Here is a 27,652-nt window from a genome sequence, read left to right as displayed (position 1 = left end):
TATTATTATTATTATTATAGCTCTTGATCGCAAGATTAGTTTCGAGAAGTTGAACATATTATAATTCTTTATAATATGAGAGTACATAATACGAGGCTTCCTCTTTTGCCATTGTCACAAGAAAGAACTAAAATAAATTAATAGTGACGTGAAATGAAATATGTCGTTGGTTTTGGGTTACTTATAAAAATTAATAATCCCTTTCACGAGATCACTTCCTTCATAATTAACACGACAAATTACAAATTTGTCCTGATATATTTACGTCTGATACATTTACGTGAAATGAAATGTGTTTATTTAAGTACTCTACCATATATGCATTTTTTTTTTCAATTTCCATCATTTTTCTTACTTGACACTGATGTGATGCTAACATATTAACGATTTGATACAGATGTGGTTCTTCATGTCAGTGTGTTTGGATTTCAAAAAATAGAATTTGGAATCGGATTTGGATTTGGAATTGGAATTGGAATTGAATTTGGATTTCAAATTCATGAAATTGGAATTTTATTTTGGTGTTTGGTAAAAAATTAAAATATAACAACATGAATTGATGATATAAATTTTTTAATAAATGATATTTTGAAAAATTTGCAAAGAATACTTGAAATCTACGAGTAAATATTATAATATAATTTTTGGAAAAAAAATTATTTTTTAAACCCAAATCCTACGAAATCCGACCAATTTCATAAGAATTTCATTCAGTTAAATGAAATCCCATCAAACACCAATTTCGTTTCGAAATCTCATTTTACCAAACACCAAAAAGGTATTTATAATTTCAAATCCCATGAAAATCCTTGACTCCAAACACATTAATGAAAATGAATTGAAATTAAGAGATTTAAGAGACAAAAATTGAAATACAAGCTAAGACTATGACTAGCTCAATTTTGAGAATATAATGGACCATAATTATATATAAAAAAACAAAACAAATATAATTGACAAAAATGGCAATTTTCCCTTACTTCTATTGATAATTAATAATATCCTATTATTATGCATATTTGTCTTAATTTTAAATTTAATATACTCTGATATATATACCGTTTGGTACATTGAATGAAAGTTAGATGATCCATAAATTTTTACTCATCTCATGTTTCTTTCATTTTTTTTGTTAACTCAATGTCATCTCATGGCCCGATATGACATTAGATGTTGGTTTGATGAAAAATATCTTCCAACTCATGGTATTAGTGGATGATGAGTGTCATATATGTGAAATTGGCAAGGGCAATTAAGATATTCTATAATAATAAACAACATAATCCTACAAAATTAAAAACATACAAAACAACATATTACTCATATCTATGTATTACTTATTCATATTTTATCATGTTTTTATCACACTTATATTCATCTCACATACATCTCATCCATGATACCAAACGATGTCTCGAGTAGTTGTAAAAGTTAACAATAAAATATATACTGGCAAGTTACTTGGCCAGACTTGGTAAATTACTTGGACGCGATGTCGGAAAAGTGGAAGAAGGTTCGATGATAAACTATTAGTATAATTGACTTGTGATTATGGCGAGTGGCCATGGTAATTGTTAAAATAACTTAAAAGTTTTCAAAGACAATTAAAAAGTAAGACAAAGGTGGATAATTACTAATTACGACTTTTTGTCGGCAAATATTTATTAATGGAGAGATTAATTTACTAGGGTGGTGAAATTGGAAAGTTCGATCAATGGGGTAAACACCAAACTGACAGTTGGATGGAAATTTCATGTTACCCTAAGTTATTATTCATTGTATCTAGCAATAAAATTTATTAATACATATGAGATCATTTTAAAATATTTATAAATGTTGATTTTTAGATACACTCTGGGCTCCGTCGCAAGCAGATCCATTAATATTCCTCAATAGTTAATTTTATTTTTATCTAACATGGGTAGCGTGAACAAAATCAATTACAAACCTTTGCTAGGATCATTTTTCATTATGTTTTAACCTAATTTTATTAAAGTGAGACTTAAATATGTTATTTTTAATTTATTTGTATGTCACACATAAGAAAGCAGTAGTTTTAAGTTTTAACTAGGGCGAACGAAAAGTGAGTTCAACATAAGAAAGGACTCATGTTGTAATATATAATATATATATATATATATATATATAGAGTTTTGCTATCCTACCCACCCATCGTGCCCACCTAATATGCCCACCATGAGGTGGCACTCAACTATTGGACGCACAATTCATCACATCCAATAGTTGAGTGACACCTCATGGTGGGCACATTAAGTGGGCAGGATAGCAAAATTGTATATATATATATATATATATATATAGAGTTTTGTTATGTTACCCACCAAACGTTTCAACCCTGCGTCCACCATATACAATAGTTTAGCGTTTTATACATGGTGGGTACAGAGGTTGGCATGGTTTGTGGACAACATAGCAAAACTATATATATATAGACAAATATATTGTGATGTTCTTGGATATATTTATATTATTAATTAAGAGAGAGAAGTAGATATTAGTAACTAAATTTTGATGAGTTTTTTTTAATATATCAATAATGTCTTTAGTTGGGTTTTTTTTTCCAAACTTTAATTTACGTTTTTTTTAACGTGTCTTCTTATTCTACAAAATTTAATTACAAAATTTATGAAACAAAAATAAATTAACAACAAAATCATGATCATACGAGCACGTAAAGGCACAATTATAGTTGCACACTTCATAATAACCATTTTGAGTGTTAAATCACACCAATATTTTTTACTACTTTACCCTAAAATTTAACAGACGTCTTTCTTTAATTAAGTTAGATTTCTTTTTTCTTAAACTTCCTTATCGAATTTAAATATTTGATCAGTTAAATAAACAAAAATTAAATGTGTAATGTAATACAAAAACTCATGTGAAACAGTTTCATGGCTTAATTTTATAATGCGAATCTATATAAATCCGACTTTAGCACATGAAAATTTGTTATTTTTTATGTCAAAAGCACTATTTTTCATTCCAAGAAGAGATCAGAATTCGGCTCATCTCACCAATATAAATCTATGATATCGTCACACGAGAGACTTATAATTAAGGTAATGAGAAAAATAATTTGTCGACAGTAGTCCACTAGTAGTTACTTGTTGAATCTCAAGAGAAATAAAAACTACTTAATTATAGTGTAATCGAAATTTTAAATTCATAAAAATGATGTAAATTCTCAACAGAAATTAGATGCAATTATATAATAAATAAATTCAATATTATTCATACAATTCATATTCATGTTTATTATATAATATATATTACATATGAGCCATGTAACGCACACTTGTTACGTAAACATATATATATATAAATTTTTAGCTGTTAAATAATTCTTAATCATTTCATGATTTCATGTTCGACCATTAAAGCTCGGTGGTGAGTTTTAATGGTGCAAAAAATCAAAAAACAAAAACAACTAAAATCCATCACCGTGTTTTAATGATTGGGGATGGAGTGGATATGAATTTGTTGGGCAGCTGAAAACTTACTTTTATATATATATATATATATATATATATATATATATATATATAATTGATTTCCTGCCCCTAGGATGCAGGAAATTTGTAAGCGACCACTAAAAATCTTTTAAAAGTTATTAGCACGGCCCAATGAATGAAGTCATGATAAGAGATCGATATGCAAAAGGGGCTTACTGTCAAGGGGTCATCCTGCATCCTCCTACGAGTGGTTCTACTTTTATACTACTCTTGGTGAGGAGCTTCACATGCCTTTAATTGACATGTTGTTCTTTTTTATTATTTTATCTTTCCTGTGTTTTTTTTAAAATAAATTTTTACTTCTTTTTTTCACTTTGAATTGAATTATCCATGGTTCTTCCTTCTCTTTCTTTTCTTATTTTTTTCTTTGGAATTTTTTAATTTATCGTTCTTTCCTAATATTTTTTTGAAAATATTTTTTTTTAATTTTCTTAGTGTCTGTTTATTATTTATTTTTTATTTTACCACTAGTGGTAAATTGATTTTTTTGTTTAAATATTATAAGGTATTTATATTTTGTTCAATCATGAAATTTTTCGTAATATTCACACATTAGTATCTAACATGTTCTAATAAAGATGATAAAACTCAATTCTGCAACAGATAAATATATATATATAAATATATATATATATCATGACTCTCAAATTTTACAAAAAAATAATTATTCAAATTTTTTATATTTTTAATACGAGTATATAACAATCTAAAAAAATCAAATTGACATAATCTTCTATCTTTCATATTCCTAGATGCAAACAAGCAAGATATTTTAAAAATTATTCCTGCAATCTTTCAATATTGTGTTATAGGAATCTCATTTTATTTATTATATTAATATTTTGTTCATCTACATAAATGGAGAGAGTAATATAGCACGAAAATAAAATCTATGTCCAAAATAATGAAACAAAAGACATTTAAAAAAACACTAAACAAACCTTCCATTAAAAATTTAAAAAAATTTAAAAAAACACTACAAAAAATTTAACAGAAGCTCGTTCCATATTATTTTTAATTTATACATGCACTATCGGGTTAAATAATAACAAAAATCATTTAAAAAAAAAGGAAAGAGAAAAAAGGGGGAAAAAAAGGAAAAAAAAAAGAGACAAAAGTGGGACGTGTCAATCAAAAAGTACGACAGATGTCAATTAAAGAACATGAGAAGCTCCTCACCCGAAATAGCATAGAACACCTTCCTACCAATAGGCCGGATGAGATGAGTTGGGAATGACCCGCCTAACCCACCTATTAAGATAGGGGGACCGGGGAAGGACTTGTCCGGCGTACCATTCCAATTTTGTGTATAATTTGATGGGATTACTCGTCATTTTGGATACCGTTTGGTATCATGGATGTGATATATGAGAGATGAGTGAAATTATGATAAAAACATGATGAGATGTGTATAACTAATACATAGATATGAATAATATGTTGTTTTGTATGTTTTTAGTTTTGTAGGATTATTATGTTTATTTTTTTAATTGCCCTTGCCAATTTCACACAATTACATGCTTAATTATATAAAAATGTCATTTCTTGCGAATGATAAATTTTTTTGTAGAACCGAGTAAATTTTTTTTTATCTATATGAAATCATTTATGTGGGAGGTGATTTTTCCTACAAAAATAAAGTCTCGATTTATTTTTATTATTATATTAAATAAATAAAAATATTTTTCACAAAACCATTGTCTGTATGTTTTTAGATTTTATTAATTTTTAAATCTGAAGTTGATGGGAAAGAAATCGTGAAAAAATATCAATGAAAGGGCACAATTAAATTTTGAATCGATACCTCAATCTCCCATCGGCTGCAGCGTTGTGCAGAGTTTTCTCGCTTTGCTTGGGTTTTGGCGTGGGAAGAGGGGTAAATTGGTAAAATTTCACCAATAGGATAATCATCCATCATTAATACCATGGGCTAGAAGTTATTTTTCATCAAGCCCTCATCAAACATTATAACGGGCCATTAGATATAATTAGGTTAACCAAAAAATAAGACAAATATGAGATGATTAAAAATTTATGGATCATCCCACTCTCATCAAATGTACCAAACGGTACTGGTATATTGAGAAATTAACAATTCAACTAATCATTTATTTTATACGGTCCGGCTAGTAGACACAAATTAAGATGTATGTTTGTTCATATTAAAATTTAATCATACTCTATCTAAAGAGTGCAACATATAATAGTGCTGAGTGAATAAAATTGGTGCCCAAAATCATCCACAAATCTAGGGACTTAATAGGGCTTAGAGCGGACTCGGGTCGTATTGAGATTAATAAATTTATGACGCATCATAACCATTTCTTGAATTCAAACAGAATCTTTGATAAGTAATTACTAATTAACTCATATTTTGAGTTAGTCAAAATTGATGGATTGATTGTGTAAGCATTAACACATTACTTAATTTTGTTTCTTCGTTAAACCTCACTTATAAATACACATACAATCCATAATCCTAAACCATCCCAAAAACACAAAATCCTCTATTCTAGAAAACAAGTTAAAGTGGAACATAAGATTTAACAATGTTCTAAAAAATGGTAGGCGATAGGTGGTTGGCAAGCGGTCACCACCGCCTAGCGCCTAGATGCTTAGGCGGGCCTAGACGATTTTTTTTTTAGTCTAAATATTTAATTATTCTAGTTCGATACATCTTAATATTTTTCCAATAATTCTTATTTATCTAATTTACCTGTCTAAGTGGTGTTTTTCATGTCTAAATATCTAATTATTCTTGTTCATCTTAATATTTCTCCAATAATTCATCGTTATCGAATTCAACTCGAAATACATGACATATGCATTTCTCGTTTTCATCCGATACAAATTGATGGAAAAATATGTCAAATAATCTTTTTTAAAAAAAATTAAAATAAAAAAATACAAAATATTATGTGTTAATCTAGATGGATTTTGAGACGTTTAGACTGTGATTAGGCGGCCTAGAAGGCCAATTAATGTAATGACTTCCAAAAACTTCAACTGTCTAAAAATCGAGGCGGTGAGCAACTGTCTAGCGTCTAGGTGGTCCTAGACACGGCGTTTTAGAACAATGAGATTTAGTGCGAGATTTTTGTTAAGAAATGCTCATCTTTGGGAGGAATATAATGTTCAAATTCAAGCTTCAACACATTGAATTTTCTATTAGAATGGAAGCCCAAATTTCGTAGCATAAAGCCCAGAAAATATAGAAAAATATTTACTCCGGTATGCATGCTCCATTAATTTTGTATTAATCATTACCGAATATTAATACACCATAAAAAAATTCGAATAGAAAACTTCCCACAAACAATATCATAATATAAACTAATATTAGCTCATGTGTAGATTTGTAAGAAAAAATATTAATACTCATTAATATGTATCCTACAATCCATCTTTTTTATTTTACCAAATCAGCAAAGCCAAAGCCTTGAAAGCTGAGACAAGTCTTGTAGTTTAATTCGTCTTACATGTCCGTCAATAAACGTTGACTCGAGTTCTTCCCTTCCTTTCGTAATAAAATAATAATAATATTTGAAAGCCTAAATTATCGGCGTTGAATCGAGATTTCCCCTCCCTTTCATAATAAAATAATCATAATAATAATAATTTTGAAAAATTACAATTTTGATCTTGTATGTTTGTCACTTTGCGATTTCGGTTTTCTATGTTTTTATATTTCAGTTTTAGTCTAACATTTTTCGATTTTTGGCAATTTTAGTCATTTTTCTTCGAAAATGCTTACGTGGCACTATACACGTCAGCTCTACATCAACACTGTATTAGTGTCACATCAGCGCCACATCGAAAAAAAGATTAAAATTTCCAAAAAAAAAAACAAAAAACAAAAATAACGAACTAAAACTGAAATCAGAAAATACGTAGCACCGAAATCGCACAAACACATTAGACCAAAAAAACATTTTTTTTTTCAAATAATAATTGAAAGCCTGAATTACAGGGGGACTAGACTACCTCACCAATCAAGACTATCAATAATCCCTAAAACCACATCGCAAATACGCTTCAATCCATCTTCCCTCACAGCAAGCTCCGACGGATAACCCATCCCGGGCCCCCGGTTGAACGCCGTTCGACAACCATTGGGGTAATCCCCGGCCGCCATCACATGCAAATAGGCATAATCATACATATTTACACTCAAAACTTGAACTGAATTTTGGAGCGCATCATTCGCAGAAGCATACTTGTCTGCACATTCTCTCATGGCTGTCTTCATCAATGTGTCATTTGCCACACCTTGAATTTGATTCGATAGGTAAGAGTTCGTGTCCGTTGCTTTAGCTATCCCATATCTTATCATGATCAGAGCCAACTCTTTTGTGTCTGATTTCGGACCCGATGAATCCGATTCGAGCAACGATACGCAGAGATCGTAGTACTTGGTTTTCTTGCAAGTTTCTTGAATTAAGTTTGGGTTTGCATCGGCAAATGAAATTATTGGATATAAAAAAGAAATTTGGAGAACGAAGAGGGGCAAAAACCAAGAATAATATCCCATATGTGGTTTTCCTTTTTTGAGAGTATCGAAGCCAATGATAATATATTTATAGACACACACATGTACATATACTAGTCGCTATGAAGACTTTTTTTTTTGTGTGTGATATAATTATATGAATATTTTGTTTTTAAAATTCTTTTTAATGAGTTTTTCCTTTTTGTGAGGTTAAGTTTTAAAACAAATTATAATTTAGGATAAATTATTTTTTTGGTCATGTATGTTTATCATTTTGCGATTTCAGTTTTTTATATTTTTAAATTTCAGTTTTAGTCAGCTATTTTTAGTTTTTTTTGGAAATTTTAGTCTTTTTTCCGACGTGGCACTGACGTGGCATCAATTCAGTGCTGATGTGGAGCTGACGTGTGCACTGCCACGTAAACATTTTCGAATAAAAAGGACCGAAATTGCCAAAAATTGGAATATGCAGGACTAAAACTGAAATATGAAAATATAGAGGATCAAAATCGCAAAGTGACAAACATACCGAACCAAATTTGCAGTTTTTCCTATAATTCACTATTAATTAAATCTAAAATGTGTGTATATAGGACAAATTTGGGATTTTGAACGAGGCTTCGCAAAATGTTAGTTTTACTAACTAGTGTATCAGAGTACGCGCTAGATTCTGTTTTTAATTTAATTTTGTAATTATAGGATTAGAAGATTTATTTATATAAATACCAAAAAGTAAATCAAATATTGGAAAACAAAAACTAAACCTAAGTGGGATTATTGATATATTAAAAAAAATCTCACTAAAATTCATTTATTATTCATTTTTTTCTTTTAGTATCGATGATGACGATGATGATGACACGATACAAACGCGGAAGAATTAACAAATGACAATGGTTCACATGCAAGTTTCTTGTACACGCGGGTTTTACGAATAATAATTGGAATCCAATATCAATTGGGCATTGACTTGACTGGTCCATTTACTTTGAATATATATTAATGTATGTTTTTGTTGTTCTCTGGAAATTGAATGGAAGTATCTGCTTAGCAAGAATGCAAGATATATATTAAAGGAGACACTCATTAGTGTATTTGGAAACTAGCAAGCAACCAAAATAGAGTCACGAGACGAGAAATGCCCATTTTCAGAGATATTTTAGTTATTGGCGAAGGTTTGTTATATTTTCAAAATAATAATATAAAAAACAAAGAAATATCTTTTATATTTTTTTCTCGTCTCCCAATATCGATTGAATTATATATTCAAACTGGAGTGGGAGATTATTTTACGTTTTAACTTGAGCTCAAACTTACGTTTCTCTCTAATTATTAGAAGATACAAAAGTAAATTGAATACGGAGATTAAGGGAGTGTTTACAAAAAATTATGTTTTTTAGAAGTGATTAAATTTATAAATTATAAAAAAGTTAAAAAAATCAAAAGTTGGTAGTGTTTGAAAACAAATGTGAAAATCTGAAAAATCAAAGTTGAGTAGTATTTGATAAATAAGTTATTAGAGTTATTTTAACATTAACTTTTTTTATTAGAATCACTTTTGAAGACTAGCTTTTGGATTTTAATTAAGTTAAGCATAAGCTAACACGTAATTTGGGTATAAGAAACACACAAAAATGATTTTTTTAAAGTCAAAATCTAACAATCACTTTTTTTTAGTGATTGCAAACACTCCATAAACTAAACATAGAGCGTTATTTGTTATGTAAAAAGACAAAATTCATTAACACACAATTTCCACATCAAGATATGCTATGAATTTAGTGTTGGAAATTATATGCCCCCAACAATTAGCATTTTATAGAAAATAAACCATGTTTTCAGATATCATGGTATATATATATATTCCCTACCGGGTGCGTAGAAAATACAATTAAGCAGCAATCATTTTGGTTAAATAAGTTGTCCATTTTTTTGTTTTGGTCCATTAATTTTTCAAATTTTCGTTTTGGTGCACTAATTTTTAATATTCATTAATTTTGGTCAAATTGCTGACGTGGAAGCTAGACACATCAGCATTTTTCTGTGTTACATCATCATTTTCCGATGCCACATCAGCATTTTCCGGTGCCACATCAGCAGTTGGACCAAAATACTAGAAAACTAAAAGTTAGTGTACCAAAAAAAATTTTGAAAAGTTAATGGACCAAAACCAAAAAATAGATAAGTTAATGGACAAAAAAAATATTTTACCAACCATTTATATTAAAATAAAAAATCATCCTAAAAAAACTAATAATAATCAGAATCAACCGTCCCTTTCATTGTAAGATCCAAATTTTTGTTATAAGTTTACTTTAGCAAACGTAAAAAACATAAACAAGAGTAGGTTCTATAATTCTTGGATTGAGCTGAAATTTGGACAACACATATTCAAGCATCGTGTTGTATATTCTGAACAATGAAGATCGGATTTTGAAGTCATTTGAAATAACATCTGGACGACGAATAGAAACTGATGTTTTTTCAAAAAGTTGTGTGATATATTCTGTACGGTAAAAATTGGATTTCGATTTCATTATCGATCATAATATGTTCTTATATTCTGGATAGTATGTGAGCCTTTGGTGTGTTTTGTTAAAGTACAGATCAGATATCTACAGAGGACTGGACGAACCTATGAAAATGTCAGCATTACAACTTTTTTTTTATGACCGTTAACTTGGTTTTAAGATTTTTTTTTTTTTTTTTAAGAAAACACATTCAATTCATTATATTATATGCTTGAAAATTTAGACAAAATTGCTATCATCATAAATTTGTGATAATTAGATTGCCAAACAGGAACGATGCTAGATATTTTTTCAAGGGAAGATTTTAATTTTTTCGTCTCCCCCAAAATAATTCATCATTAAAAAAAATCAAAATATAAATATATATAGTATTTTCACAACCACCCGCCGACGTCCCTCGTGGCAAAGTCTTAAAAATTATAAAATTCATTTTACTTGAAAATCACGATTCACGACCGTCGTCGTGTCTGTGCCCAATATAAATATTCTCAAAATTGTTATAAATATTAAAAACTTTTCAAGACAAATTCATTGGCAATTTCATCGAACTGAAAGATTTGATAAAATTCCAAAACGGAAAATTTGATTTTTTTTCCATCACGAAGTTAATTGGGACATGTTTGTCGTTATCTTTCGATAAACACCGATTAATCCCCATATTGAGTTACAACTTTTCACTATTCCTATGATTCATACTTCATATATGATGAGTTCATAATCGCCCCCGGCCGATTCAAGTTAAAATTTTTAAAAATCCCAGCTCATTCATTCATGTAAGTTATAAATTAAAATAAAAATTAAAGCTTGGTAATTATATGCTAATATTGCCGCACTGGAAGAAACAAACATGCCATGAAAACCAAACATGTTCCTTAGCTAGCCTTTGCCCCGCAGTTCAAGATTTGTCCTAATATACATCGAAAGCTTGCCCCCAATATTATATATTTATATTACCAATCACAAGAAACTTGTCCTGTGTATCACCGAGGATTTTGTACATTTTGTCCTTTTTTTGCCGGCTAAATTAATCAAGAAATTATTTAAAAACTAGAACCTCTATATAATAAGAATTTAATATCACAACCAAGAGGCCAGAGCTTTCTATTAATTCTAGCAAGCTCTTGTGTATATATATATCATGAGTGAATACTAATTAATTCTTTGTTTGCCAACAAGGGAAGAAAACACGAAACACAGGAATTATGAATAAGCTAATCCATGTGTTTTTCATCATCACCTTTGGCCTCAGTCTCCAGCAACTTGGTGGTAAGTTTCAAAACACACACGCACACATTTATGTATACTCTTGTTTCAGGTTCATCTCTTTCGTATTTTTATCACTTTGCGTTTTTGATATTTTTGATTATCAAATTTCGATTTTACTCTGTTGTTTTTTTTTTTTGGCATTTTGTTTTATTTTTTCCTTATTTTTTTTTCTTATTTTGGCGTTGACGTCTGTTGTGTCATATTAATTTGCACTCCCAATGAAAGACTAAAAATATACCAAAAAAAAATTAAAAAAAATAAAAAATTAAAACTCAAATTAGATAACACTAAATATTTATATTTTTCAAAAATTAATATAAAACAATAAATAATCAAAAAATAAAACTCTTTTTTTTTTTGCTAGATGGAAAGGTGATGATGGAGTACATCGGAGCCACCGGCGCCCCGGTCAAGTTCCGCAACGTCCCCATTTCCCCGGCCATAGATTTCCACTTCTTGCTCAGCTTCGCCATCGACGCCAACTCCTCCGGCAGCCCCCAGAACGGCGTATTCTCACCCTACTGGTCCTCCACCCTCACCCCGCACGCGGTGGCAGCCACCAAGCGCCGCCACCCCAACGTCAAGGCCATGGCCAGCCTCTCCGGCTGGAGCCTCGGTCCCAAAGTCCTCTCCTGGTACGACCCACGAGACCAACGCCTCTGGATCTCCAACGCATTCTCATCCCTCAAATCCCTCATCGCCACCTACCATTTAGATGGAATCGACGTAGATTACGAGAGATTCCCGAAACACAGCAACGGAAGTATACGTACCTTCGCCTACTGCATAGGAGAACTCATCACTCTCTTGAAGAATCAAAGTGTAATAACGGTGGCCACCGTGGCGCCATTTTACTTCACTGTTCCGCCGTACGTCGAGCTGTATAAGAGATACGGGGGTGTCATTGATTACGTGAATTATCAGTTCTATACTGATAGAATCGAGACCCCGGAAGCGTACTTGCAGGCTTTTAAGAATAGGACGGAGATTTTCGATGAAGATAAGGTTTTGCCTAGCTACGAAGTGCATGGAAGAGGGATCCAAGGGGACGCTTTCTTTGAGGCTTTGAGGGTTTTGGAAGAGAATGGGTTTGAGGTGAAGGGGGCGATGATTTTCTCTGCGGATGCTTCTGCTTCGAATGGTTATTATTATGAGAAGAAAACGCAGGATTTCTTGGTTAATAATTCAAGTAAGCATATATAATACTAATTAGTACATATACTTGGTAGACTTTCGATCACATTAACATTTGCGTGACAACAATGACGTGAGACCATTCAACGAGTGATTGTCACGTCAATTGTTGTTTACGTAATTGCCTATGTGATCAAAATTTATAGTTGATATATATATATATATATATATAGATATCGATGTTAATTTTATTTATTTAATCTACCATCTATTCAATTGGTAAATGTATTCTTATAAAGTGGTCGAGTCGGTGGATTATATATGAACATTAGATCAATAGTTCGAAGTTTGATTTTCTTATCAATATTTTCTTGGATGTGTTGTCACACAGGGTTAACTTGCATATATTTATATTAAAAATAATATTTTTAAAATAAAAACTAATATTTTTTCATTGGTGATTTAAATAAAAAAAATCTATCTCACAAAATTAATCCATGAGACGATCTCACAACTTTTTGTGCGAAATAATTGATTTAAGACTGTTTTTTTTCTCTTCTTTATTTCGGCGTTCTTATTGTTGTTCATTCAAATAAAAAGGTATGTGCACTGTGTGAAAAATAATATTTTAATGTGGAACAATACTTATAATGATTTAATTATGTTAATAATACTAAGATCAGATTATTATTTTTTCAATGAACAAATATTACATTGATTTTATTGCTATTATTTTCATACAACCTGTGCACCCGTGTCAAGTTAAAATAGTTTTTGATAGAAATTAATTTGTTGCAGGTTAAATCATGATAGAAATTCTAAAAAATTAATTTAGATAATAGAGACAAATGAGTTAGTAATTATAAAAAATTATACTGCAATTTGACATGATAAAATGAAATTGTAAACATTAATAAAAATTCATATTGCAATTTTAAATAATAAAATAAAGAAATGGAAAAAATAAAATAACCCAGACAATATATATATAGAGTTCTTTTATGGTGCCCAACACTATATGCCCACTTCATGCCCACCATGTACAATAGGTGAGTTGACCGGTACAATAGGTGAGTTGACTTGTAAATGGTGGGCATGAAGTGGTCGTATATTGTTGGGTACCATAAAAGAACTCTCATATATATATATATATGTATTTTCCAAAATTATAATTGTGACTAGCGAAAACATGTACACATACATTGAATGTGCAACATAATATATAGATATTATGTGTTGTATGCATAAAACATAATATTTATTTTTAACATTAATATTTGATTTTACTATATATATATATTTGCATTTTGATAATTTGTAAGTTTATTTTGTAATTAGGATTGAGCATATTAAAAGGTCATAGTGCTTATATATATCTTTCTTAGATAATAAACAGATATAGATAAATAAATATAATAATTATAACTAACAGTCAATTACATTCTTTGCTATTGTTCAATAAAATTACAAGAATTTTCATTGTAAAAAATAATAATAACAATAAATTGTCAAATTATATATTATTTCTTTTTATAAAAAATCACACTACTGATTCAAAAAAAATAAATAAATAAAAAATCACACTACCATTGTCCAATAGCATAACATACGGCGTCGTTCAGGGATCCCGATTTCCCAATCTGCCATTTCTAGCCCTAAACTAACCTGAAGCATGTACTTATCTCTGAAAATACGAAATAATTATGGATTTTGGGGTTTGGCCTTGGAATTTCAATTTTAGGATTCTATGGATTTTGAACATGGTGGCGTTGCAGCGGGCTTCGGCGATTTGTCATACTTATCCCGCGAGTTAACTCTGACGTTTTCGATTAATGGAAGCAATATTGGTGCAATTCTCTTACTCTGCCTTCTTCCACAAGCACCATGCTGGCAACTATTCGTGCAATTGTATGCATCTTCCGCTTACTACGGTCGAAAAATTTTCGTGTTTCGGATACACTGCATATTATGCACCAGTCTGGCCCCTAGCTCGATAAGTTTGTTAACCATGTTTGCTCAAAACCCGATGGTTTTTGGTGGCTGAGTTGGAGTATGTGGAAGATAACCGGGGATTCAGGGTAAGTGTCATGCTCTAGCCTTTTATACCACCTACGAATCTATGATACATCAACACTGAAAACTTCATGAGGAAATGCATTCAGTTACATGTTAGAATTTTGTTCTAGAAATGAGTACAAGTGTTAATGTGAATATAAGTATTCTGCGGTATATGTGCTTGAAGATGGATGACTGGGAAAAAATCTCCTTTCTCATAGCATGAGCCAACCGAAATTAGCATAGATGAATAGGTCATTAGTTGATGCCAGCATGAATACATTTCAGATTTGAAATATTTGCTTTGCTCAGGATTCTGGTTTCCTTTCCTGGGAAAAATGCAAGATGGGAGGAAAAGTTCCATCTTAGTTTAAGATGTTTGATCCTTTTTTCCTCGCTCTTATTTTACTATTCAATGTTTTTGTGCTTGACTTTGCTAAAATTATGGTCTCTGTAGCAGTTTACTTTATCCTTTGTCCTCTCCCCAAAGAGCAGCTGCTGGGATGCATTGGGAACACTTCATTATGACTACCTTTAGAGGTGCTTAAGTGGGACATAGACTAGCATGAACGGATGAAATTTGTAATCTCTTGTTCACGACAGACATGGAGATGGCAATATATGTGCAGATTGATATGCTTGAAGATTTGTGATTACAGAGCGATGATTCTGCTTGAGGATATGATGAAAGTCACATTCTCGATAACTGGTCTTGTGCAAAGATATTGTCAAATCCAACAGGTCCCAACAACACTTTGTGACCACGTCAGCAACACTGATATGTGGAGGCGTATCTGATGGAAGAACACTTTACAAATTCCCTTTTTTGTACTCTAAACTTTCTGCTGTTCTTAGAAAATTTGTTCAGCAGTTCAGCTGGCTGGAATGAAGTTTCTTTTCTTGAAACTGTAGATGTCTGAGTGGGACAGTACATTTTTTTCCCGGACCTTTAATGTAATGGGTGTGAATTAGTGGTATTAAATTACTTTTAATAATGAACTCGCTTTTGGAAGAATTTTGCACTTTTATTTAATGGAAAAATATAAGAGTACATTTTAAGGGATCTTCTGAATCTATCAATGGTTTTGAAGGAGGATGAGATTTGGCTAAACTTTATACCATGCATGTGCCTCATGGTACTTATTCTGTGCTCATTTCTAGCATTAATTCATTCTGAAGCAACTTCATTGTGAGAGTCCACAAATAAAATTTGGTATATCCTTAGCTGGAAGGAATTAAGTTCTATGAATAGTGTCCGTATTTCAAACTAAAAACAATCTGTTTACAGATCTTGTTAGGATCAGTCTCTGTAATATAGTTGCGGTTTGAAAATCATTTCATTATTCGATTCACTTTGTTTATTTTCAGACTATGTTCCATTTTGTTGACTCGTGCGAACTGTGTGTATTGCTGGAATGGGACCAGACTGCTGCTCCCAGTCCACATGGCCAGTTGCTCCTCTTCGTATAGCCAAGAGTTTTGAATTGGTTGCTTCATGGTCTAATGATTTTAAGTGTTGATTTGAGCGCGCATGATTGTTTGGGATGGTCATTACTTAACAGGAGATATACCAGGTATGCTCCTGTTCCATTACAGAATCAAGAATGAAAATTGTCCTTGTTTATATTATGTTCCAGATGTCAGCATCATCTGATATAAATAGATGATTATTCATCAAAAAGTTTCCTTTTAGATGTTTTCTAGGGGCAGTTCACCACTGTTGATTAAATATTGTATGTGTTATTTTATGCATTGCATTGAATTGACTTCAACTTAGTATGTAAAGTGTTTGGGCATATGGTTGTGAGCGTGAGTTTTTGTTAGGCTTTGGAACATGTAATCGTCATATATAATCTTCTAAGTTATTTTGTGAGTTGAATGAATTTTAAATGTGATTGGATCTTATATTATCTTTGAGTTTGCTAGAGTATTATTTTATCTTATAATGTTGTTTCTCATAATTTTTTGCGAAACATGGAAATAAATTGTTCGAGAATTTTGGAGGCTACTAATTAGCATGAATTTTATGGATTGAGCATGCTTAATTGGTTTCGTTATGCTGACAAATGTTAGTTGCTAATGCTTGATGAATTTTAATGCTCACTCCCGTAATCTGGACTTGAGTTTTGAGTGGAATTTTCAGAGTATGACACTGAAATCTCAAAATTTCATGTGGTTGACTGTGATATGTTTGATAAGCCGAGAGCAATTGATAGTAATGTTATGATTAAAAATTTTATTGATTGTATGATAATGAAGTATGCATCATTTGAAGTTAAATTTGTCTTATGTTCCTGCGGATGGGCGTTATGTACTTATGTTAATAACTGTTTTGGCAAAAATGCTGAACTATTTGGCTTAATTAGCGTATCGTGCATTCACTGAAAAATGATAGAAAATTATATCTTATTAATTAGATAGAAAGAAAGAACAACATAGCAATTAAAGTACACCTGACAGAATATATTCTTATATTTACACATTGAATGATTAAAAGTATTGTGCAAACAATTGTGTCTATGATGAATAATTTTTGAAAATTTTCAAAAGTTGCAACATGCATTTCTACTAAAGCATGAAATCAGGACGATAAAAATTCATTGGCAATGTTAAATAAAACTGACAACAGTATCCCATATATTTTTTTATTAAAATCAATGATAGTTGATGCATGCTATTTTTTTCTGTGTAGGCAATTTTGGGTGCATATTCACATCTATATGCAATATATGCTGCTTTTAGCGTACTGCTTACATTTTAAACCATCTCCATATTTTTTCATGATTCACATTTTGTCAAAATTTTGTATTTGATGTTATGTTAAAACTTAAAAGTTCGCTCTTCAGGTGTGAACATTTTCGGTAACTCATTCTCAAATTGAGTGTATTGGTGTATTTTATCATGAATTGGATTCAAGGGGGATCTCAAGGCTTCTCAATATTTGTAAAGATAATATTCTTCCATTTTTATTTTGTTCATTTACTACTATGATATTATAATGTTTGTTAGTGAAGGAATATAATTTGATAGCTTGTGTTTAACAATGTTTCCCAGGCTCTAACTTTTACTGAATTACGCCAGTGTTTTCAAACTAATATGGCTGCAATTGGCATCCAGAATTTAAACTACACTAAGACTGCACACTAAGAATTCTATTTTAAGGCACGTTCACTTACTTTATTCTCTCTTGTTCTATTTTTATCTGCATTCTAGTGGTTCCTTCGCGTCACTAATTTTCCATTTAATGACATGAGAATGTAGTTGCAGGGAAAGCAAAATTTTTGTCATCTGGATTCGGTTCATTGTAATGGAAATCACAAAAGTTTGCACTAAATTTACTGATCCATGACTTCCAAATTCCATGGAATGTTTGTATCTTTCACAAAAGTCAAGTGGCTGCTATGGCGTAGACTACCAAACAATGACCATATCCAGGTAGATTTGTAGCAAGACTATTTTTTTAAAAATCATGCACACACTGCGCTGTAGAACTATACGTAGGTGTTATTATTAACTGAATTTTTTTCCCCAAAGAAGCACTTTCTATATGCTAACCACCAACCAGTTGGATAATCAATTGCGACGCGTATAGCTAACTCGCTAAAAGATAATGCAGGTCATTAATTCGATGTAATCTAGTGAACTCAAATCCGCAAATACTAATAATTTCGATTTCATCTGCATAAAAAGTATAACAATTGCATAAATCAACCAATGAGAAGCCAAGCTTCTCCCAGAAGTCATCGCAAATTTTCGTGTGGTACTCACTTTCTCTAAACCATTTTCCCATGCTCCTCTATATAAAATCCTATGCTACCTAGAATTTTGCTCGCTTGTAAGATTTCTATACATTAGTCCTTTTTGATCCAACCTCCCGTCTTTGTTTCTGTGCAGATTGCAGAGCTTTCTTCAAGGTTTGTTTGTTTTTTCTTGGTGCTATATAATAGTTTTTTTTTTCCGTGCTTTCTTGTTGAATCGGTCACCTTTCAAAAACCTGTCTATGGTTCCGATTAGATTTGGCTTCTTTTCCTTGTGGTCGAGTTCCAAATGTAGTATTTCAAATCAACATTTATTTTGTGGTCTGTTTATTATTGGATTTGTTACGCTTGCGTTTATTTAATTTGATGTGGTTCCTCAAAATGCTATTTTGTTGTGGTTCCTCAAAATTCTATTATGTATCTTCTTTAAATGCTTGTTGTTTTTAGTTTGCTAAGGTTTTTGTACACATAAATTGCATCTTGATTACTGTATCTCATTATATCTTGTGCCCACATATAAGTAAATCTCATTCCTTTTGGCCATGAATCGATTTTAGCATGTATGAGTCATATGACACGTCTTTATTTATTTGAAGAGGGTTTTATTGGTGTTTTTTTTGGAAGTGTTTTATCAGTGTTTTTGTGTTATAAACTTGTGTAGTGAAAATGGTAGGGCTTGTTTTGCACACCAAATGCGTTTTGATCCCAACAAGAAGCATCAATGGTTAATCGGGAGTACTTTCTATTTCAAGAACCAAGATTGGATTTGGTGCTCCACCAATGTCTTATTTCGTCGTTGGACCTGACCATCATTCTTGTAGTTTAGTGGAAGGTTTGCCGTCCAGAAAATTGTGGTGTATTTACATTTTAATATTTTATTTTCTTTGTTTTTGATTGCTATAGGGGTGTTTTCCCATGGAAAAGGTTAGATAAAAGTTGAGTGCAGGATAAATTTTGTTGTAAAGTTAAATAAGTTGGATTCCGTGTGTCCTTTTCTTGTCTTTCAATGGCAAGGATGTCCCTCACCCTACCCCCGGGTTTTCGATTTCATCCCACTGATGTTGAGCTGGTGATGTACTATCTCAAGAGGAAGGTTATGGGAAAGAAGCTTCATTTTGAAGCTATTTCGGAGATCAACATTCATAATTTTGCGCCATGGGATCTTCCAGGTAAATGTATTGCATTTGTTTTTTCCCCTTCACTCTACGTGGCATTTGTCTGTTTTTATCTTAGTAAAAGTTATACTCTACCAAATGAGTTTGACTTAAATAGAATCTCTTAATTTTCTGGGAATGAATTTACAGGCGCAATAATGGTCAGTTTTCTTGTTTCTAAAACATTCCAAGGAATATGCATGTTAATTTTGATACTTTATTTTATGATTTTTAATCAAGATGGCACTATGCCATTTATTTTATTTCATTGATATCAATTTAAACAATATAGGGTGGATGTGGTGTAGTCCAAGCTTTAGTACAACTGAAACGCACCAACCGGTGCCATACAACCTCCAATTTTATTCGTATATTGAGGATCAACCTAAATAATCTAGAAAATTAAAAATAAGAACCTAAAAATTACAATTTAATTCCTATTTTTCCTAGGCCTTAAACCGTATTTAGAACTGGAGGATTGAGGTTTGGCTGCCTACAACTTTTGATACTTATTTAAGCATTTTAATGTTTGTTTAGTCTCAATTTCCCATTGTTGTTGACGTGTCAACAATTTTTAGAGTCATAATGGTTTATGGGTTCTTCTGCAGAAAAAGCTTGTTTAAAAGGTAAGGACCTGGAATGGTTTTTCTTTTGCCCTAGAGAGAAGAAGTATGCAAGTGGATTCCGAGTGAAACGTGCTACAGACGATGGATATTGGAAAGTAACGGGAAAGGACAGAAACATCTTTTACAAGAATAAAATTGTTGGAACTGTGAAAACCTTGGTATTCCACCTAGGCCATGCACCGGCTGGGAAAAGAACTGACTGGATTATTCATGAGTACATGATCATTGATGAAGAATTGGCAGCAACAGGCACTCAGGTATTCTGGCAAACTAATCACCGATTAAGATATTTAAGGTTTACAATTACAATTCAATTAAGTTGAACGTCGTTGTAAAAATAATGTTGAAAACTGATATCAAAATTGTTTTTCTCATTGCTATGTAAAATTAATTTACATGCCTTGTGTAGTTGTGTTCAATGATGTGCAAAGTGACCATAAAAGGAAACCCAAATTTAAACTAATTACGATAGACTATATTTACTAAAAATACAGATTTGTACAGCTTGAATATTACAGATCAAGTACCCGAGTTCTCTTGATGATAGTCCTGTCCTGTAGTTAGTATATTTGCAACCTTATGAGTACTTGGAGTGTGAGGCATGCCATTATGCAGTTTTTGCTTGATAACGTGCATACAATCTCATCACACTTCATTCTATCGTGAAGAACTGAATTGTGTGAAATGGAGATGGTTCATTAATTGTCACATATTCACTTTCATAGGCATAGAATGAGAGACTCCTATTTTTTCCAATAATCTCTTGATCTGCGTTACCTCACAAACACCTAGAGCAAGATCTCAAAACTCAGTCCCGCAATGCTAGCCACCACAAGTTGCTTCTTGTTTCCCACGTACCAAATTACCCCGAACAAATGTACAATAGCTAGAATCTCTCTCAATATGTGACATTTCCAGCCCAATCCAAATTACCCCAAACAAATGTACAATAGCTAGAATCTCTCTCTATATGTGACAACAGTCCAATCTGAATTGATGTAAACTTCGAGTTCAAGTTGCCCATGTTTTTTGAGTAATAAACCTTTTTCCCGGAGTTCCTTTCAAATACCTTAAAATTTAAGTGTGTTGGGCATTGGGAGTAAATTGACAACTGCAAAAGCTATATCAGGGCATGTATGTCGAACATGGATTAGTCTTCCAACAAGTCATTGGTATCTTTCTCTTCTACTACTTCTTTAGGCTGGACTGGATGGAGCTTCACATTAGAATCCACTGGTGCCTCAGTTGCTTTGCAGCCTATTAAGCCCCTTTCCTTCAGACGGTTTAGGATATATTTCCTTTGAGAAACAAATACATCCTCTCCGGATGATGTGAACTCTGTACCACAAAAGTATTCCAATGCTCCTAGATCTTTGATCATGAATTCATTAACAAACACTTCTTTCGATCTTGTAGGTTCAGCATGATCATCGCTACTGGAGATGGTTTCATCAACACAAACAATCACGATTATAATTGTACCTCCTTTAAAGCGTCTGAAAACATGATGTGATCCTCTTGGGATTGACAATACCCCTGGCTTCTAAAAACCTTCCTAAATCATTCAAATTAAGCTTTGGGAGACTGCTGAAGTCCATAAAATATTTCTTTAAGCAACATGCTTTACACGTGCCAAATTTCTCCTCAAAACCTTGTGGTGACTCCATGAACATTTCTTCGGAGTCTCCAATTAAGAAGCCATTCTTCACATCCAGTTTTTGTAAGGGCCAATCAAAGTGTAACGCTAGCAGGATAAGAGCTAAGATCGAGTTTTTTTTTCAATTGAAGCAAAAGTCTCTTGATAATAGATTCCTTGTGTCTGTGTAAATCCGTTAGCTACGAGTCTCACATTGTGCCTCTCGACGCTATTGCCGGCCCTGTATTTAACTGTAAATGCTCATCTACAACCTATAATTTTTTTCCCCAGCTGGTCAACAGCCTCCAAATGTCGTTTCTCCAAAGGAGATTTATCTCTTCCAGAAATTTCACTTCTAATCTGGATGATCTAGAGCTTCTGAATGTTTCTTGGCACAAACAGGTGATTAATATTTGAGATGAATGCCCTATGATAATTGGAAAGCCTTTGGCATGACAAATATGAGGCAATAGGATGTTTAACAGACGTTCGAACACTTTCCCAATTGCTATAGGTATATCATGGTCAAAAGGAAGTAAGGTATTTAGAGCAAGGGAAAACAGGAAAAGTGAGAAGTTTGAGTGTCCAAATGACCCAATTCCAGAAGTGATTGAACTTGTGTAAGGATAGTTTTTTTATTCTTACTCTTTTGACAAAACTGTTTCCTACTAAAGGCATGGAAATCAAGTGGAGGATTAAGATTATTTGGTTTTATTTCTTTCTCTCCCTGTCTGATAATAATCTACACTTGGCTTTGTTCTAATCAAGAGTCATTAGGATTGGGTTTGTGGAAGGAGTTGTATAAATCAAAGTCTCTTAGTGGAAATCCTTTCGGAAACAGTGGAAATCCTTCTGGAAACAGAAGAAAGGGAGACGTAGAAGCTTAGGGTTCGAACTTCAATAAAAAATCTATGTGTTCTTTTATTTACTGCATTTTGATCTTTACACAATAATCAGATCAATTTTTGTTGCAAGACTTTTCCGCACTGACCAGCTCAGTTCTTTCACAAACTTATCTGTTAACCAAAATTAGTAACCAAGCTGGTAACTCAGATTCTTTATCACAAACTCTAAACACATTTTCGATCCTAACAAGTGGTATCAGAGAGTGATTTTTGCTTGACCCGAGCTGTTTGATATATGTTCGACATGAAAGTTATAAATTTTCTTTTTAAGTCCTGCCAATTTTGCAGGACAACTATGTTCTTTGTAAAGTCTTTAAGAAGAACGGCTTGGGTCCAAGAAATGGTTCATTTGTTGGAGCCATATTTGATGAGGCAGATTGGGCTAGTGATGATATTGATATTGCTCAAAATCATATCATATCTTCTCAATGTAATGGTCCAACTTTTGCATTAGTTTTGCCTGAAAAGCAAAGCCTTTCAGTTGGACCAGGCATAAATGATACTGGGAGTACTTCTGTGTATTGTCCACTATCCCCAACGGGTCCTTCTACTAGCCAGTTGCTTGTGGATGAACCAGGTGCTGAAATGGAGCGTTTATTAGCCTGGTTCTTGGATTGCAACATGAATGACACTATGTTGCCTTTGAAAGATAATGGAAATCTCGAGGTATGTATATTTTCTATCAAGTTGAATTTGCTCTTTTGATCCCATTATATCCTTTTAGTTGAATATAGATTTGATTGTTTTGTCCTCCTGTTTTGTTGCCTCCTGTATCATTTAGAAAGATAAAATATGATCTATGAAACAGATGCTACGTCTTTGCTTATCACAGTCATGTGAATGCTATCAACTACATGATTGTGGCATTTTTAATCATTTTGGATTTTCAAAATTGTTGTTTATTTTTGTATCATCATTTTTGGGTCTGTTCATATATGCCTAATTGATTGGTTAGCCACATAAATGGTGTGAGCTGGTGTAAGACTTTAAGTTCTATAGTAATCATACAGTCAATCATCAGTTTGTCCCCTTATGTGCATCCCTTTTTTAAATACTAGAAAGAAGAATTCTTAAATAATTTGATTTGGACTGCCAACTGTTGCTTGGTGTCCTTGTGTTCATGTTTTTATCTGGACTGCTTCAGTGTGGTAATATTTGAGTGAGTGCTGTGGCAAGCATCATATGTTATTTTTGGATTAAAATAAATATTTTTTGTTTCCCCCCATAAACCAAAATGAACCAAATTTCAATTTTGAAGCAATCCTGGTTAAGATCTTTGTTCATTTATGCTCAATTTTGTTGTGAGCCAAAATAAAATGTATTTATTTCCTTAGCCAGTTAAGACCTGGAAGGCTGGAACTACGAAAATAGATTCTTGTAATCATGACCGTGATTTTAAAATTGGGAGTTCTGGTTCCAGTGAAAGGTACAATCAGAACAGAACTTTATGAATACAGTTTCAATTAGGTTATGGTGTAATCCAGTCTCTCATGGAAGGTCAAGGGCATGTCTAGTTTGAGATATAGCAACACCGAAGTTGCTGAGCAATCTGTGTTTAAGAAACTATCTAGTTTCGTATCTTCGGTCATAAAATGCTGTTTTAGGTATTAACTAACTTTGATGGCACTATTGCTGTCAGCATACTGTCTCCATAGGTACTACATGTAATGAACTACCATCAGCAAAAATTGATTGAGGAATCCTAGTAACATTGCTGAAATCTGAAATATGTCATCATCCTTTTGAATTTTTAAACCAAACACTTGGAAAATAATTCAAGTTACTCGGAGCAATCTCTGTTCAAAGAAAGTATGTAGTCTTATTTTCTGTCATAACATGTTTTAAATGGTTTTCAACTTTGACGTCACTACATGCTATTAAATACTATGTACATAAATTGTTTGTATCACCACATGTAATAAACTAGCATCATCAAAAATATATTGATCAATCCGAATGGCACTGATGAAATCTGACATTTGCCATCATTATGTTGAATTTTTCAAACCAAGCATGTGGAAAATATATCAAAAATACTTTTTTGAGGAAAATATTATATAATAAACATATATTAATTACAAAAAGCGGACAAGTGATCCGCACACTTAATAACTGAAGCTCGGAACATATTAGCAACAAATAAAACTTCAATCCCTTAATGAATCTGAATTCGAGACTGTTCTAAACTTCTTATGCTTACTTATCCATGTAGATTCCCCAATCTTAATCTTGCCCCAACACTCTTCAACCAACTCTTCTATATTGTCAAAAATCCTTCTTGAGGTATTTCCAAAATTGCATATGAATCATGAGGGTCCTACCAATATCTTGAAGATTCTTGTGGTTTATGAGCGACGCTCCTCTACTGAGATTTGTGAGTGTAAATTAAAGTTCAACTTTTTAACCGCTAATAACCAAAAGTTATGGGAAAGAGGTTCGAGGTTTCTTCTTATTTTTATTGTTATTATTATTCGTTAAATGTGTTTGTTTATGCTTATTCCCTTGTTAATGTATAGAAATGCTATGTCATCGGCATATACTTTGTTCTTTTTTTGTTTCAAATATTTGAACGTTTGATGATCCTTATGGCAAACTAGTTTTCAGTCTGCAGTTGCCACAACTTGAAATATTAAGATAAGATCTCCATATTTTTAAATGAAATTGAATTACATCCGATTTTATGCCTTGATTTTTGAAGATGTGCTGAAGTATATTGTGCTTAGCAGGCTGATCATCTCATTGGCAAGGGAAAGAATATTGTCTTGCCTTGTTTTGGTGGGAATGATATAATCACCAGCACCAATGTCCAAGCATATCATACACAGATAAGTGAAGCTGGAATTGATTTCCCAGTTATGCAAAAAGATGGTCTTGTAGCTCCATTGAATTTCTATGCTGCAGTTGGTGGAACCGAACAATTTCAAATGTGTGACCGAGTTGGATCCTACTTTAACGAGAATCTGCAAGGAGGCAATTTACCTGGAGCAGCCAATTATCCTTCTTGCATGGGTCAGCTACCATTGCTTCCCGAAGAATCTGAGACTGAAGGTTTTTTAAATGTGGCTCAGATGGTGAGACCATTGATTTGATTTTTCAAATTTTAAATGAATTCCCATAGATGTTCATTCCTGTATTTTAATGTTTTATACCTTTAACATTAATAAATTAACTTTAAAATACAGGAAGATGATGGTTATTACCATGGATCTAATGCCGCATATGCCTCAGACTTCTTAAGTCAACCACCTGTGCCACCCGAAGAATCAAACATGGCAGACAGTTTTCTGAATGTGGTTCAGATGGTGAGACCAGTAACTTGCTTTTTCAAATTGTAGAACTCCACTCAGTATTCCTCCATTCTTCACATTCCAATGTGTTTTTGCTTTAATGCTTATACTTTAACCTTTTAAACGTAGGAAAAAGATAATTATTACCATGGATCTAATGCTATGTGTAGCTTGGACTCCTCTTATGGACAACTGCACAATGAGGGCCTTTTCTATCAGGACATGGAGACATGTGGGTATGATGACAATCAGTAATGACTGCTTATTATGTGATGACTATGAGCTTGGATCACATCTACTCAAGAAATTATCAGAACTTGGCAGTTCTGGTGAGCATAGATGTTTTTCGCAAGCACATCTTGGCTTCGAAAACTGGAATGCCTTTTGCATTTGGACCTTGCCTTCACATTTCTTATTTTGGGACCATGAGCAGTTGGGGAAAAAAAGGAAATTTAAATTTATTGTTATTTTATGTGGATTCACTCCATCTCTGCTGGTGGAGTCAACCTATTTAGCAGCTGGGGGGACTATCTCCAGCAGATTTTCATGAATTATGACTTTGACTTGGGATTTATTTTGTGGACTGAAGGTTTTAATTCTCTATGGTATTGCTGCCTTATTTGGGACATGGTTTATTTTTAAGTCTGTTTGGTAAGAACTGATTCCGCTGTTTTGGATTTGATCCGAAATAGATACTGATCATTCATCCAATACCTCAACGTGTAACATCGATATTTTCTGGTTACCACTCAAACTGTCATACAGTCTTATTTCTGTCTCATGATCCATGAACCTTTGGGCTCACGTTTTTACAAAGTATCTACTCTTTTCCAGGCATATACCTAGTCACATTTTCTCTATTCTCCCTTTTCAGTTGTTTCCAATTATCCAAATCTACAGATACAAAAATAAGGGTTTTGATCTTCTTTCCGCGAAAACATAACACCCTTTTCACCTGTCAAAACTCAAAACCCCTGGAATTTGATACATTGTCGTTCTACAGTTAGATCTGTTTTAAGGCACTCTTGGCATCATCATCTTGCTCTATATTAAGTCAGTATAAATTTCTAAGGGAGTTTGGTAGAGTTTCTACAAAGTGCTTCTTAGCTTCTAGATGCATGGAAGTGTTTGTGAGTATTTGTGAATGTTAAATTCTGTTTTAGCTTCTCCAACTTTTACCCAAAAGCAATAAGCAAAAATTTGATTTTTTTTGTTTTTGTTTTTTTGTTTTAAATATAAAATTATAAGTTGACATTTATACCTTTAATAAACTTA

At 32.4% G+C, this 27,652-nt stretch overlaps 3 protein-coding genes across 16 annotated transcripts; 2 read left to right on the top strand and 1 right to left on the bottom strand.

Annotated features, from left to right (window-relative positions):
• Positions 1-7,404: 7,404 nt before the first annotated feature.
• On the bottom strand, positions 7,405-8,100 carry LOC140862747 (cell wall / vacuolar inhibitor of fructosidase 2-like). Its single transcript, XM_073265783.1, has one exon. It carries the CDS (start codon positions 8,065-8,067, stop codon positions 7,522-7,524), a length of 546 nt encoding a protein of 181 aa, XP_073121884.1. The 5' UTR covers positions 8,068-8,100; the 3' UTR covers positions 7,405-7,521.
• Positions 8,101-11,692: 3,592 nt separating this feature from the next.
• LOC140867523 (chitinase 2-like) lies at positions 11,693-13,262 on the top strand. Its single transcript, XM_073272598.1, has 2 exons — positions 11,693-11,822; positions 12,187-13,262. The coding sequence occupies exons 1-2, from the start codon at positions 11,759-11,761 to the stop codon at positions 13,023-13,025; spliced, it is 903 nt and encodes a 300-aa protein (XP_073128699.1). The 5' UTR covers positions 11,693-11,758; the 3' UTR covers positions 13,026-13,262.
• A 1,319-nt stretch (positions 13,263-14,581) lies between these two features.
• Positions 14,582-26,998, top strand: LOC140863847 (uncharacterized). 14 transcript variants are annotated; one of them, XM_073267594.1, is made up of 10 exons: positions 14,582-15,034; positions 15,472-16,585; positions 17,858-18,446; positions 18,906-18,925; positions 19,673-19,938; positions 20,532-20,806; positions 23,379-23,756; positions 25,817-26,161; positions 26,273-26,392; positions 26,507-26,998. In XM_073267594.1, exons 5-10 carry the CDS (start codon positions 19,776-19,778, stop codon positions 26,630-26,632), a joined length of 1,407 nt encoding a protein of 468 aa, XP_073123695.1. In that variant the 5' UTR covers positions 14,582-15,034; positions 15,472-16,585; positions 17,858-18,446; positions 18,906-18,925; positions 19,673-19,775; the 3' UTR covers positions 26,633-26,998. The 14 variants fall into 14 exon arrangements, with proteins under 14 accessions (XP_073123695.1, XP_073123692.1, XP_073123690.1 ...); XM_073267591.1 differs by having other exon boundaries at positions 19,443-19,938; XM_073267589.1 differs by having other exon boundaries at positions 19,431-19,938.
• Positions 26,999-27,652: the final 654 nt, after the last annotated feature.

This window comes from Henckelia pumila, chromosome 4 (genome assembly GCF_033568475.1).
Source record: "Henckelia pumila isolate YLH828 chromosome 4, ASM3356847v2, whole genome shotgun sequence".
NCBI classification, from domain to species: domain Eukaryota; kingdom Viridiplantae; phylum Streptophyta; class Magnoliopsida; order Lamiales; family Gesneriaceae; genus Henckelia; species Henckelia pumila.
Note: the sequence above shows the minus strand (reverse complement) of the source record. Positions and strands in the feature narration are given on the sequence as shown.